Genomic DNA, 16,147 nt, shown 5'->3' with positions numbered 1-16,147 from the left:
TTAGAGTCACCAGTTAACCTAACCTGCATGTCTTTGGACTGTGGGGGGAAACCGGAGCACCCGGAGGGAACCCACGCGGACACAGGGAGAACATGCAAACTCCACACAGAAAGGCCCTCGCCAGCCCCGGGGCTCGAACCCAGGACCTTCTTGCTGTGAGGCGACAGCGCTAACCACTACACCACCGTGCCGCCCCCCCCCGCCCTTTCTTAATTGCCAATTTTGTCCTGGTCATGTGTTCAATTACTTTGGGTATTTATACTACCCCAGTTTGTGTTTCTAGTCACTGAGTCTTTTGTGCTGTTTTGATTGTGAGTCACCTTTTGTCCTGTGTATCTTTGACTTTTGTTTTTGGGTTACTGCTCTTTTGGGACCTTTTGGACTAGTTTTTGTTATCTTGGAACTTTGTCATTTTTTGTATCTTCTGAGTGTTTGGATTTTTGCTTTCTCTTTGGTTTTGGAATTTTGGACTCTTGAAACTTTTTGTATCTCTGGTGTGTTAGGCTTTCCTGACTGATAGATATTTTATCTTTGTGGTTTTTGCTTTTTCACAAGCTGTGGATGTTCCTGAATCTCTGTGCTCTGGCTCATAAACTTCACTGAACTTCAGCTTTGGCCTCACTCCTCTGCACTTGAGTCATTCCTCTACCTAGCCTAGTGGGTGTTTGCTGGGTTACTACACCAGCGAGCCAGGTTCGATTCCCAGCCCGACCTAACGCTTCAGGAGGTCATGTCGGCTATAAATGGTTTTTCACCCAACAGAATGTAAACAAAACGAAAACCAACATGCACAGAAACAGCCATCTAAAGCACCAAAAAGGAAAGCACTGAGCCGCTGCAACTATGTTAAATAGGCAGCAAAGCATTTGTACAATTTCCTCCATCCCTGTAAGCAAATTAGCTTGAGCTGAGATTCTGTTACACGATATCTTTCGCATGATCCCTGTAAATTACCTCTTCAAATGTAAGCGCTATAACTGGTGTTATGCAAATCCCTCGATAGTCGTTGTTTACTTCAGGAAGATCATCTTTAGGGAGAGGCTTAACATCAGCGCTTTCCCAAGACTGAGGCCAAAACTGTGTTGAAAGACAAAGTTTTCACAGCTTTGTAACAACAGGGGTAAGAATCTCAGCGTGATCCTTTCAGACCCACAAAGGGATGTCATCAGGACTTATGGCAGTCCATTTTAACTTGCAGAGAGCATGCCATACTTGTTGTTCACTGATTTCTGGAACCTGTACACTATCGCTAATAGCTACAAGGAGTGGTTTGATGTAAGTGCCATTGGTACATAGAGTTCCAAAGTAGTCATTTAGCTGCACCAATCTCTCATTGTCCAGGGCAATATTGGCAGCAGGGATACATTGCCATGATTGTGAGTAGACTTCCTTCTCCTGTTTAGTTACCTATTGGAGCTGCCAGCAAATGCTTCCTGCTCTCCCTTATAAGATCGGAAATGCATTTGTTTAAATGCCAAAGTTTTGGAGATTGAAATTCTATTTTTGGTTTTGAGCATGAATGTAACCAATGGAGACATCCAGAATGGACCCTGTGAGGACATAGACACCGATTGCTGAGGCATACAGCTATCCAAATGTCCCAAAATGATGGCTTTGAATTTTTCAACCACTTGATCTGGATCGTTAGCAGACAGAACTTGGCCCCGATTTTCATTCTCAAAAACTTGCGATGTTCACAACGATCCCGAATCAAAACTTTGCGGCGAGTAGGTTTAAGCTTAGCTCCCACCACAAAATAATCCCAGAATGATCAGTCTTAATTAGCATATTCAAAGGGTAGCATTTTCCAAGGGCTTTGTGATTGATTAACACATTATCGAAACACGAATTTCTTCTTTTTGGAAAGTTAACAAGTGCATTCCATCCAGATAATTGCTGCAGTTGGTTAATATCCATCTTGTTAACATCACCACTGCAAACAGTAACCGTGTCAGGATGGAAATCTAAGGCATTGTCCACAAGTTCATTTATGTAGTTCATTAAGTCAGATTCTTTTACAGTTATATTTTGGCGGATGGTACCACAACACCACAAACTAGCAACCAATGTCCCGAGGGTAATCTTAAAGTCAAACATACCAGTTCTTAGAGTGTAGATCTGTATACATCAATAGCATCCAGGTTACTTCACATGTAAATGGCGATTCCACCTTTACTCCTGTAATCAAGCCCAAACCAATTTCTGTCCTGTCTAAAGATCTTATAGTTTGATATGTGGGCTACACTATCCGGCATATCTGGATTGAGGTGTGTTTCCGATACGACACACACATCGATGTCTTCTTATTTAAATCGGCTTCGAGTGCTATCGCTGCTCTAACTCCATTTTTAGTTTTGCTGAGACTGCAGAAGTTCGTAAATAAAAATTTCGGCACAGCAAAATCCATGTTTGACTTTCGCGCAATAGGAGACACCCATCGAATGATTTGTAGTCTGTTTTGGAGGAGGCTGCAGTATTTGAGGTAGTGGATTGACCTGAATCGTGTTTGACTCTGTGATAGTTTGGGAAGATTCTTCAATAATTTTGCATTTCTTTCTGCGCTCTGTAAGCCCAGCATTGCAAGCTACTGGGTAATTCCGCCCCAAATCACCAGATTTAGAAAAATGTTCGTCACTGATCATCTCAGATTTGCTTCATACTTTCTGGAAATATTGTCAGTGTGCCCAATAAATAGTGTACAAAATTTTAGGCTTGTACCTTCATTAGTTTCTGAGAGATAGGGGCTTAAAAAAAGGGGCGTGGCCCCAATTTCACTGTTGAAATGCATGCTACAGAAAACAGACCTAACTTCCATAAGTCATTACTTTTAAACTATTCATGCAAGCTACATGAAATTTTCAAGGATTGTTCTTCAATGCCAGACACCTTTAAATACTAAAATAGAAAGTTCACAGTTCAATATTTGCCAAGTTATGGCTTGCTGAAAATCATTAAAAAAAATGTGCTTTGGAGCAACTTTGATGCCCCATATCTCCACATTAAAAGCACTCCAGATCTTTCAAATTTTCTTATTTATTACTCATATTATAGTACCCTTTAGGCAACTAGGTATGTGTTCAAAAGAAATCAAACTTTCTGATTTATTAGGCTTTAAAAATAAAAAAATTTGCACCTATAATTCAAATGCATGACAAGGTCTATCATAAAAACAATTACACCACTGGAAAGAGCTTGTTTTGATTAACAAATGCACAAAATATGAAGCTGGTACCCTAAACCAAACTAAGGTATCAAGTACGGCATGTTTTACGATAGACGGAAATGCTGTCTTAAGGCATATTACAATACAATTACAAACCTACAGTGCAGGAAAAATAAGCTTAAACAGTGTATTGATTTGCTTTTCCACATCAGATGGAAGTCTATACTGCCTGCCAGTTGATGTAAGTGGGGCATCGATGATTTTCACGACATGCACCAGAGGGACCCAACAGTTATCCTCTCTCCTGGGCCAGCTATAAGTCTGAGAGGGACCATGAGGATGCATAAATGTTACTTGTACATCTTGTTCCTCCTCTAATAATGCACAAACGTTGCCTATCCACCACTGTCTGTCATACAAACATACAACATATTTACCAGGAATTGTATCTGCCAGAGAGACTGCTGATTTAACAGGGGTTTTATGCATTACTTGTGGCCGATTCCCACTCGTATCCACAATGAAGCTAGGACCACCTGACACCCTACTGACCTGCAGCTGGTTGGACATGATTGGAACAAATGAGTGGTTGTCTCCTGTTCCAGGAATAGTAGCTGACCTTGAAAATCTTGTCTCCAATGCTTTTCCACTCTCCATAACTTCCCCTGTACCAACCCAGATGAAATGGATGTTCTCGATATGTTTTTCTGCCCACAAAAACAGATCAGATGGGATTAGTATGTGATCACTTGTGACTGCCTATAAGCTAGCTCGAGCTGCTGACCACTTTACAGTGCTGCCAATACCATCACAGGGTGATTTACCATGAGAAGTGGCAAAGAAATGCCATTCTGCTAAAAGTCCAAAATCATCTGCATGCTTTATTAGATTTGTGAAATTTTTATAGTTTTTGTATTGGGCTGCTGATCCGTCACTGAAGTAAATGACCTTTTTCAGCTGGGGATGTAAATGGCATACATATGATAAAACCTTTTTTAAGAATGCATGCATGGCCACTGTATCACTGTACCTGGGTAGGCAGAGATGTTTGAGGTGAGGCTGTCTGAAGGGGTGAGTCACAGGAGGAGCTGGGTGATGGGTGGGCAGAAGCCCCCTCATCAAACCTGTTAAAGAACAGGTTTAACTCATTGGCCTGATGCAGGTCTCCTTCCATCCTCTGGTCAGTCTTCCTTCCATGACCAGTGATAGTTCTCATACCACTCCACACCTCCTTCATGTTGTTTTGATGGAGTTTGCTCTCCAGCTTCCTCGTGTAACACTCTTTGCCCTCTGCAATCTTTTCCTTCAGTTCAATCTGCACCTTCTTCATCTCCTCCTTGTCTGCAGTCCTGAAGGCAGCCTTCTTCCTGTTCAGTGATACCTTAATATCCTTAGTCACCTAGGGTTTATTATTGGGGAAACAGCATACTGTCTTGGTGAGGATAATACTGTCCGCACAAAAATTAATATAGTCTGTTATGCAGCCTGTAAGCCCATCTATGTCCTCCACATGTGCATTACAGAGAACTTCCCAGTCAGTCACCTCAAAACAGCCCTGTAAAGTCACCTCAGCATCCTGTGACCATGTCTGGACAGTTCTAGTGATCACTGGTTGCCTTTGGACTGCAGGTACAGTCCTCGAAAAAATCTCCCAGCCTTACTTGCCCAATGGGCAAGCAGCATCCAAAACTTATTTGCCCGAGAAACAATTCCACTTGCCCGAAGCTTTATTTTATTTTGGACAGGACAGAATGCAGTTTTTTTTTTAAATATATATAGGTGAAGCAGCATAATTATCATAAATTCACAAAACCATAACACCAAAATATGCAGGCACATTCAGAAAGAAAAGTTCTAATAGTAGAGGAATTAATAATTTAGGGTATATTAAGCTGTAGAGTTTTGAAAGAGTATAATAATAATGTTGGAGCTTTGTTTCTGTTATTAAAGGAACCCAGTCCTGTGCAAAACGTCACCATGGAACCAGAGTGTAGAAATGAACCTACAGTTCAAGAATTCTACACACACACACACACACACACACACACTGAACTTTACAACAGCTGCACGCATGTGAAATGAAAATAAATCGACTAAGGCAGGAAAAACTATTTTAGATAAAATTGTTATTGTCCGTTCCACGCTTATCAACCTGTGTGACTCAGTTGTACCTTTGAATCAAGAATAAATGAAAAGGGAACTGAACATTAACCGTTTATTGAAATTATTATTTTTACAAGAATGATTATAGTTACTATATGACTACAGCTACAACTGGAATGTGCTGATTCTGTTAGTGTTCGTAATTATTGTACCATTTACTATTAGATAAAAATAAAATAAAATTTTACAATATTGTTTTGAAAGTTTAGAGCAATATATTTTATTTTACAAATAACACTTCAGATATTGTTTGAACAATAATTAGCATCACTGTATAAATGATAGAGTGCAGATAGCTGTATAACTACATGTCCTTGGGGTTGCTGAGGCATGGACGAGTGGGAATAAGATCTAGCCCACAGTTCAGGTCAGAGCCCTTTGAGAGTCAATGCTTTGGCTTTCACAACATTCTATTCCCAAAAGCTGATGTTGGGGAAAAAGTCTTTACACAAAGAAGGTTTTCTTGCTTCTGTAGTTTTTAAAACTGTTCTTCCATGTTGGGACTTTTCGGGAAAAAGAATATATATTCCAACATGTCGCTAATGCTAACGCTAGGCCACAAATCGGCACCATCACTCCAGTCATTTCCAGGAATTTTGCATGGATCAGAACTGCTAATAAACTCTAATTTCTGTGTATATCTATCCTTCGCTTCTTTCTGACTAAGACTCTCCAAGTAATCCAGTAGTAGAGCTTTTTTAGCTGTAGTTTTCTTCGGACAACATGTTAGGACTTGGACTGTTTTGGCCTCTAGAGGCCGCTGTTATTTCCTTTTTGTGTCATGTTTATTTTGGCCTCTAGAGGCCGCCACTGTTCCTGTGTTTTGTGTTTTTGTTAATTGCCTGTTTAGTCCTAATTATCTTCACCTGTGTCCTTAATTAGTTTGTGTATTTATACCCCTGAGTTCAGCCCTCTTGTCACGGAGTCTTTGTGCTGTTATGTTTATCTCCAGTTTCCTTTGTACTGTGTTTTGTGGATCTTCTGAGCTTTTGCATTTTTGCCTTTTTCTTTTTGAATTATACTCTTTGTTTTTGTTTTTTTTTGTTTTGCCCTGGATTGTATATAGTGTACATAGTATAAATAAACCTTTTGTTACTTTTTCTACTTCCGCCTCATGCCTCTGCATTTGAGTCATTCCCCTGGTGGCCTAGTGGGGGTTTGCTGGATCATCACACCAACGAACCAGGTTCGAATCCCAGCAAAACCCTAACAGAAAGACTCCGTCATGACCGACTCAGCAGAGGCTGCTTCAACTGTCTACCCGGCCAACCTTCAGGGAATTATGGCAGCTTTGACACGCTTCGGAGCGACCATGGACGCTCATGGACGTACGCTCACCAGCCAACGTGAGGCCCTTGCTCGCCACGAGGAACTGCTTCAGCAAATTGGGAAAACCCTGGCACAGCTGACATCTCTGCCTGCATCTCCTGCTCCTGATCCAGTTCCTGCTCCTGATCCAGCTCCCACTCCTGCTCCAGTGCCTCCTGCCATGCTGCCTTCTTCACCTCGCGAACCCAGCCTTCCTGCACCACAGAGGTATGACGGCAAGCACAGTGAGTGCCGAGAGTTCCTTACCCAGTGTCAACTCACCTTTGAGCTTCAGCCTACCACCTACACTACGGATCGCCGCAAGATTGCCTTTGTGATCACCTTATTAGCTGGTAAGGCGCGAGCCTGGGCTACTGCTATCTGGCAAAGACAGGGACCTGAGTGCTTTGATTTCCAGCTGTTTTCTGAAGAGATGCTTCGGGTCTTCGATCAGGCAGACATCAGTACCGACGCAGCCCGAAAGCTCATGTCCATCCGGCAAGGAGGAAGCGTCGCAGATTACGCCATCTCGTTCCGAACACTCGCAGCAGTAAGTGGATGGAACGAGACTGCCCTGGTGTCAGCCTTCCACCATGGTCTGTCTGACCCCATCAAGGACGGTCTGGCCTCTATTGGATGCCCAAGTGACCTCGAAACCCTCATCTCACATGCTATTCGTCTGGACAACAGGATGAGAGAACGGCACCAAGCCTTGAGCCCCCCCAGCCTCCCTACCTCTACCTGGAGACCATCTACCTCCTTCAGTGACTGTCCAGAACCCATGCAAGTGGGTCGTACTCGCCTCTCCGCATCTGAGAGGGAGCGCAGAAGGAGGGACAAGTGCTGCATCTACTGTGGCAAGCCTGGTCACTTCCGAGCATCATGTCCCGAACTCTTGGGAAAAGGACCGCCCCGTCCAGCCGAGGGAGGGTTGTGACGGGGCCTACCCTCTCTCCCGGACTCCCTGGCCAAGGAATCTACATCCCGGTCTCCATCTCCTGGGGTGAGTCTGTCCACTCTTGTCAAGCTTTGATAGACTCAGGGGCGGCTGGGAACTTTATGGATATTCACTTCGCCCAAAGCATCAATATACCTACTGTACCTCTTGAAGTCCCTCTGTCTGTGTCTGCCCTCGATGGCCAAGCGTTAGGTGATGGAAGAGTCACTCAAGTTACTTCTCCAGTCTTCCTCCAGTCTCAAGGTCACAAGGAAGAAATATCCCTGCACCTGATTCCTTCACCTGAGTTCCCAGTTATTCTAGGCCTTCCTTGGCTTACTCGCCACAACCCTCGCATAGACTGGGTAACAAGCCAGGTTGTGGAATGGGGCCCTGCATGCCATGCCTCTTGTCTGCTCTCTAGCTCTCCTGTGTCTCCTGCCGAGCCCCCTGATCTCACCGAGTTATCTCAAGTTCCCACAGAGTACTGGGATCTCAAGGAAGTATTCAGCAAGAGCAGGGCCGCCGTTCTTCCTCCGCACCGGGCCTACGACTGTGCCATCGACTTGCTCCCTGGGACTACCCCTCCTCGTGGCAGACTGTTTTCCCTCTCTCAGCCAGAACGCAAGGCTATGGAGGAATACCTCAAAGACGCCCTGGTCTCTGGGTTCATTCGACCCTCCACCTCACCTGCTGGTGCCGGCTTCTTCTTTGTCGGCAAGAAGGATGGGGGGCTTCGACCATGTATTGACTACAGGGGCCTGAACAAGATCACTGTGTGCAACCGATATCCCCTTCCGCTGATGTCCACTGCTTTCGACCTGCTCCAAGGCGCCACCGTCTTCACCAAGTTGGACCTACGGAACGCATACCACCTCATCCGTATCCGACAGGGAGACGAGTGGAAGACTGCCTTTAACACCCCGTCTGGGCACTACGAATACCAGGTGATGCCCTTCGGACTCACCAACGCACCAGCTGTTTTTCAGGCCCTAATCAACGACGTCTTAAGGGACATGATTAACCTGTACGTCTTTGTCTACCTCGATGACATCCTTATCTTTTCCAAGACCATGCAGGAGCACCGCCACCATGTCCGCCAGGTTCTCCAGAGGCTGCTACAGAACAATCTGTTCGCCAAGGCCCAGAAATGCGAATTTCATGTTCCCGAGGTCTCCTTTCTGGGATTTATTGTACGGACAGGCCAACTCCAAATGGACCCTGCCAAGACCCTGGCCGTCCGGGACTGGCCTACTCCCAAGTCCGTTAAGGAGGTTCAGCAGTTCTTAGGATTCGCTAACTTCTACCGCAAGTTCATCAGGAACTTCAGTTCTGTGGCAGCACCCATGTCAGACCTCACCAAAGGGACAGGTGGATCTTATGGCTGGTCTCCTCAGGCAGAAAAGGCGTTCAAAGACCTCAAGGCCCGCTTCTGCACGGCACCCATTCTGGTCCTTCCGGACACCTCCCAACCATTCATCGTGGAGGTGGACGCCTCGGACAGTGGTGTCGGCGCGGTACTCTCTCAACGTTCGGAAGGAAAGCTGCACCCCTGCGCTTACTTCTCCCACCGCCTGAGTCCTGCGGAGTCCCGGTACGATGTGGGGGATCGAGAACTGTTAGCGGTCAAACTGGCCCTTGAGGAGTGGAGGCACTGGCTGGAGGGAGCGCAACATCCATTCCTGGTTTGGACTGACCACAAGAACCTGGAGTACCTCCAGCAAGCCAAGAGACTGAACCCTCGACAGGCTAGGTGGGCCCTGTTTTTCAGTCGGTTTGACTTCACCCTCTTGTACCGTCCCGGCTCCAAGAACACCAAACCTGACGCACTGTCCAGGCTGTTCTCTGCCACTAACAGGGAGAATGAAGTCGGGCCTATTATCCCGGTGTCCCGGATTGTGGCCCCTGTCCGCTGGGGTATTGAGGAGGCTGTTCGACGAGCCCAACGCCAGGACCCCGGTCCTGGGACGGGGCCACCGGGCCTCTTGTACGTCCCACATCAAGCCCGGGCCAAGGTTCTCCAGTGGGGTCACTCTTCCCCTCTCACCGCCCACCCGGGAGCTCGGAGGACCCTGGACTTCCTGAAAAGACGCTTCTGGTGGCCTAACATGGAGCAGGAAGTAAGGTCATTTGTCCTGTCCTGTGAGGTTTGCACCAGAACCAAGAACCCACGACAGCGTCCCCAGGGTCTCCTGCATCCTCTGACCATTCCCCGGCGTCCCTGGTCCCACGTGGCAGTCGACTTCATCACGGGTCTCCCTGAGTCACAAGGTAACATGGTCATTTTGGTCATTGTTGACAGATTCTCCAAGGCCTGCCGCTTCATACCTCTGTGTGCAAACTCCCCTCTGCTCTTGAAACAGCGAAACTTATATTTAATCATGTCTTCCGAGTCTTTGGTCTTCCACAGGACATCGTCTCAGACCGAGGGCCCCAGTTCTCCTCCCGAGTGTGGCACGGGTTCTGCAAGGTCATCGGAGCCACTGCCAGCCTCTCCTCTGGGTTTCACCCACAGTCCAATGGTCAGACGGAGAGGCTCAACCAGGACCTGGAAACCACCCTGCGAGGCCTGGCTATGGATAACCCGACATCATGGAGCACCTGGCTGCCATGGGCAGAGTACGCCCACAACACCCTGCAGTCATCGGCCACCAAGCTGTCGCCATTCCAGTGCCAATTCGGGTTCCAGCCACCTCTGTTCCCGGACCAGGAGGAGGACGCGGGGGTGCCCTCGGTCAACCAATATGTGAGACGGTGTCGCAAGACCTGGAGCAAGGTCAGGAAGACCCTCATACAGACCTCCAGAACCAACCAGACTCAGGCCAACCGCCACAGAAGACCTGCACACACTTTCCGCCCTGGGCAGCGGGTTTGGCTGTCCACTAAGGACCTTCCGCTGCGGGTGGAGAACCGCAAGCTTGCTCCTCGCTACATTGGCCCCTTCAAGGTGGTGCGCAGGGTGAACCCTGTCTCCTACCGGCTCCAGTTGCCCCGGACTCTGAGGATCAACCCCACTTTCCATGTTTCCCTGTTGCGGCCTGTACTGACGTCTACGTATGCCCCTGCCCCTAGGAACCCCCCACCCCCCCGCATCTTCCAGGGGCAGACTGTGTTCACTGTGCATCGCCTGCTTGACTCCCGCCGGGTCCGCGGCGGGTTGCAATATCTGGTGGACTGGGAGGGCTATGGTCCTGAGGAGCGCTGCTGGGTTCCTGCTCGGGATGTCCTAGATAAAGAACTGTGTCGGGACTTCCATTCGGCCCATCCGGATCGCCCTGGGAACGTCAGGAGACGCTCCTAGAGGGGGGGGTCCTGTTAGGACTTGGACTGTTTTGGCCTCTAGAGGCCGCTGTTATTTCCTTTTTGTGTCATGTTTATTTTGGCCTCTAGAGGCCGCCACTGTTCCTGTGTTTTGTGTTTTTGTTAATTGCCTGTTTAGTCCTAATTATCTTCACCTGTGTCCTTAATTAGTTTGTGTATTTATACCCCTGAGTTCAGTCCTCTTGTCACGGAGTCTTTGTGCTGTTATGTTTATCTCCAGTTTCCTTTGTACTGTGTTTTGTGGATCTTCTGAGCTTTTGCATTTTTGCCTTTTTCTTTTTGAATTATACTCTTTGTTTTTGTTTTTTTTTTGTTTTGCCCTGGATTGTATATAGTGTACATAGTATAAATAAACCTTTTGTTACTTTTTCTACTTCCGCCTCACGCCTCTGCATTTGAGTCATTCCCCTGGTGGCCTAGTGGGGGTTTGCTGGATCATCACACCAACGAACCAGGTTCGAATCCCAGCAAAACCCTAACACAACAGCAACAGATGCCAGACATCTCTGCTTGGCTTCAGTATGTGAACAGCCAATCAGCAGGCCCCCTATGTGTTTACGATTTTCATGTCACCATTTACAACCAATGAGAGACACCCTTTGTCGGCTGTCCACCAATCACAGGCTCCCGTGCCACAATGGCAGTATGTTGATGCGTCTCATCTCATCTCATTATCCTGTTCTACAGGGTCACAGGCAAGCTGGAGCCTATCCCAGCTGACTACGGGCGAAAGGCGGGGTACACCCTGGACAAGTCACTAGGTCATCACAGGGCTGACACATAGACACAGACAACCATTCACACTCACATTCACACCTACGGTCAATTTAGAGTCACCAGTTAACCTAACCTGCATGTCTTTGGACTGTGGGGGAAACCGGAGCACCCGGAGGAAACCCACGCGGACACGGGGAGAACATGCAAACTCCACACAGAAAGGCCCTCGCCAGCCACGGGGCTCGAACCCGGACCTTCTTGCTGTGAGGCGACAGCGCTAACCACTACACCACCGTGCCACCTCATGTTGATACGTATTTAGAAAATAAAAAATATCATTACAAAATATATGAAACCATCAAAAACAATTTTAAAATCGTTTATATATATGTTAGTGATATTGTTTATTATTAACTCCAATAGTGATATAAAAGTTCCAAGTTTGACACCTGCCCGCTTCAACCGTGCTGCTGGCACACGATGTCCTTGACCCTCATTGCCCTGAGCCAATTGGTATAATTACGTCATTATGTGGACCTCTCTGAGCCGAGCTTTTCCTGTATACTCAAACACGCATACTTCGATGAATTATAACCAAAAACAAGGAAAGTTGAATGATTTCCTCAAAATATTTTTGTACTTGTATATATTGTCATGTTGATGAATAAAACTTTTTAATGCATTTCCTGTGAAATGAGACGAGCTACTTTAGACTGGTTCCCTGCTCTCTTAGCGCCTATGTTGCTTAGGTTGCCAGCACTGACTTTTGTCGTCCGATCGGACGATTACCATTAAAGTTTTACTCGTCCTTGCACAGACTTTAGTCATCTGGGACAATCAGACATGAGGTTTTTCGAGCATCGAGGTATATAGAGGGGCTTGAGATAGACTAGGTTGTGATCTGATCTGCCCAGGGGAGGGAGAGATTCAGAGCTGTATGCTTCTTTAACGTTAGCATACAGAAGGTCCAGTGTTTTATTTTCTCTGGTCTTACACCCCACAAACTGTTTGAAAGTGGGCAGGGATGTTGTCAGGGTTACATGGTTAAAATCTCCCAAGATCACTATGAAGGCACTGGGGTGCAGGGTCTGAAGCCTCACGGTCATGGTGTTGATGTCAGCAGCCCGCGACACATTGGCTGCAGGAGGAATGTAAACGACAATAATAATGGCCTGGGAAAACTCTCTGGGAAAGTGATATGGACAGAGACTTACTGCTAACAGTTCAGTGTTCAAACTGCACATACAATCTTTCACTGTAATGTGTCCAGGGTTGCACCACTTGTTGTTCACGTAGATAGTGACTCCCCCTCCTTTCTTCTTGCCACTCTGGTTGCAACTCCTGTCCTCCTGCACCAAATGAAAGCTGGCTAAACTCACAATAGTGTCCAGTATGTTCTCATGCAGCCATATCAGTGACGCACATAACAGCGCTCTCATGAAACACACTCTCACTCTTTGTGAGTGATGTTAACTCATCCATTTTATTCGCCAGTGATCTTACTTTCCCCATAATGATAGCGGGAAGATACGGTCGGTATCTCCTCTTCCTTGGCCATCATCTCCTCCCGGCTCTGCCGCCTCGGTATTTCTTCCTCAGCTCCTTGAGGATTTCAGGTCTTTCACTAGCTGCACCACTTTTTCGGAGGCTCAACAACTGATCCCTGGTGTAAACAATAGAGCCCTGGTGCGTCTCCGCCAGGACAGGGATCTGACATGGTAAAAGTACTCCACAAGCAATTAAAGCTATTAAAATGAAAAAGAAAGTGGTATGATGTGGTTCCGCACAAAGACCAAAAATGTAGTTACAGCTATAGGTTATAAAATGCTTAAATCTAAAGAAAAGTTTTTAAAAAAAATACACACAACACAACAAAGAGCAACTCTGGCAGGCTGCCGCCTGGGACAGCGCTGGAAGTTGACATTACGCATTAAAATTTTAATGCATTAAAAGTATTCTTTCCTCTGTTTCTCAGAGATCTTTGTTTTACCATTGTCCTTCTCCATGAGAGTATATCCTTCAACTCCCCTTTGCCAGTCTTTTATGTTTTTTATTTCTGCTGCTTGTTTTACTCAAAACTACTTGTAAAGTAGCTGTGAATTATTCCAGTTCAGTTATTTCAAGTTGTGTCATAATGAAAATATAATATCTTGATAAAACAAAGGATGCAATCAGGAAAGCACAGCCTGTTTCTTACAGCCTCCTCTTTTACAAAGGGTTATAGCTGAAGATGTATTTTATCTGAATGAAAACTAGGAATAGAGTGGTCTCATGTGCCATAATTTCACCATGTTCTATTCATTCCCCTAAAAAACTAATTAATGTATGCTTATTACCTATGTCTGCTAACTAATGCTATTAGTATACTAATTAATGATGTTAAGCACCTGCTATGTCCAGTCCCTCCTGTGATTTTTCATTTTTGACCATTGGAGAATAATGATGCATAATGTACCAGTAGCTTTCCTTAAACAAGGGTGTGTGTTTTTTTAATGCATTATCATTTTTATTTCTAATGCAACTTATTCAGGAATAACAGATATATCAGGAATGTCAGAGGAATTCTAATTGTTGCATCAAAAAAATTAATGAATCTTTACATCTCCATTGCGCATGCAAGAAAATTAATGTGAGCATGGAGTCAGTTTTCTTGTTGCGTATACATATTCTGTATGCCCGTGAAGAAGAGCAGAGGTAAGACAGTATGGTAATAACTGAATAATTGAACAGCTTAAATAAATTATAAGGTGAGAATCGTTGCTTGGCGGACTGCTTGGTGTTTTGTTGCACTATCAAAAAAAAATAAAAATAGGAAATAGTTTGTGCTGCTTACTCCATTTATACAAATAATTTGAATAGCATGCACTTTAATTTGCATCAAAACTATTAAGTTCTTTGTTCAACAGTTCTACACACACCAGGCGAGTATGATAACCATTATTTCCATTATGTTTAACACAGATCAAAACACTATTCCTGTGTTCTGCCTTTTTTTTTTAAATTCTAGATCATCAAGAGACAATGCAGCCAGCTAAGCCAGCATTCTTGCAGTATTTTGATCAGAAAGAGAAGGAGGACAACAAAAACAGTGACAACGATAGTCACAAACTGCCTGCAGAAGGGGATATGGAGGTGGTAAGTACTTTTTTCATCGAGGTGTTGACTTAAGGTCTTTACACATACAACGTGATGCAAATAAATGACGCGAAAGTGTGAAAAAGTCATTGTTGAATTTAACGCAACGTTAAAGGGGATGACTCAGCCTTCCCAGAATACAGTTAGTTGTTTTTGTGTTGAAATCATGTGACCACTACTCGATTAGCTTTCTGTTCAGAAAAACCTTTGCAAATTCACCATTAATGATCCCTTCAAAATCAAACTTTTTCTTCATCTACATGTCATACGTGGAAGTTTTGAATAGAATATGCCTGATATTTTTTCTCCTTCGTGGCCGCCCGCGAGATGGCCTAGGCCGGTTCTGGTCCATTACAATGGCATAATAAGGCTGCTCTGTGGCTCTTCTTTCTCTACTTTAAAATCTGAGTTAAATACTTTTTTCTCTTCTATTAACATTTCCTCTTTTACTGCTTATTCTTCAATATTTTTACACCCTTCTCATGTAAAGCAATCTTAGGATTGTGAAATGCATACTATAAATCAGGGGTCACCAAACTTTTTTCTCTGGGGGCCACATTGTCGTTCCTGACTGTGATGGGGGCCGGGGTCGGGTCAGCTATATCACATAGAATTGTATGACCCAGACAAATATGACCACCAGCAGGCCTCATTGTGTAGTAGAGATTACTAGCCTGGCACGGCCATCCCCACTACTATATCCATACTACTATATCAACACTTGATTCCTGGCACATATTTGTTTATCTTTACTAGTGGTTTTCAAAAGTAGTAATCAAGTCTTCACACTTTGTTTTAATTTGAAATACCGCTGATATTCCATTTATTTATTTTCTAATGAAAATAATATCAAAGCTGTCAAGGTAAGAAACATCTGCCTATTTGAGGTGATTGACACTGGCAAAGGTGAGTGGAAAATTATAAATTGTAGGTAGGCCTGTTGATATTATTAATAATATAAATAATAATTGTATGCAGCACTTAATAAAGGTCAAATAAATAGGCCTATAAAATAAATACATTTTAAAAAACAGTGAAATTATAATAATATGAGCAATAGATCAATAGATCACAGCAGTTGTGCTGTGTCCTGCACGTCATTGCTCTCATCCATGGCCAAAGCAAAAAACTCGAATTCTGACGCTCTCGTATTCAGCTGGTCATACACGTTGTCCCCCAAATCTTCGGTTCGCCTGGTCATAGTAGGTGCGGAGAGACTCACCGCATTGAGTGCATCCTTCTTGTCGGGACACACCTCCTCGGCCACAGCAAGCATGCATACTTTAACAAAGTCCCCATCAGTAAACGGCTTTCCATGGGTAGCTAGTAGGTGAGCTACCTTATAGCTAGCTCAGACAGCAGCCTGGTTGATCTGGGTTTGGTGAAGGAATACATTCTGTTGT

General features: G+C 45.0%; 1 protein-coding gene across 1 annotated transcript in view; it reads left to right on the top strand.

Annotated features, from left to right (window-relative positions):
- The window catches only part of LOC132885037 (serine/threonine-protein kinase 4-like), a 158,602-nt gene that overhangs the window by 127,652 nt on the left and 14,803 nt on the right, over positions 1-16,147 (top strand). The window contains exon 10 of the mRNA XM_060919280.1: positions 14,617-14,744. Within this exon, the coding sequence (XP_060775263.1) occupies positions 14,617-14,744 (128 nt within the window). The remainder of the gene's footprint in view (positions 1-14,616; positions 14,745-16,147) is intronic.

Source organism: Neoarius graeffei, chromosome 4 (genome assembly GCF_027579695.1).
Source record: "Neoarius graeffei isolate fNeoGra1 chromosome 4, fNeoGra1.pri, whole genome shotgun sequence".
In the NCBI taxonomy this organism is placed as follows: Eukaryota; Metazoa; Chordata; class Actinopteri; order Siluriformes; family Ariidae; genus Neoarius; species Neoarius graeffei.
This window is presented reverse-complemented; position numbering and strand designations above follow the sequence as displayed.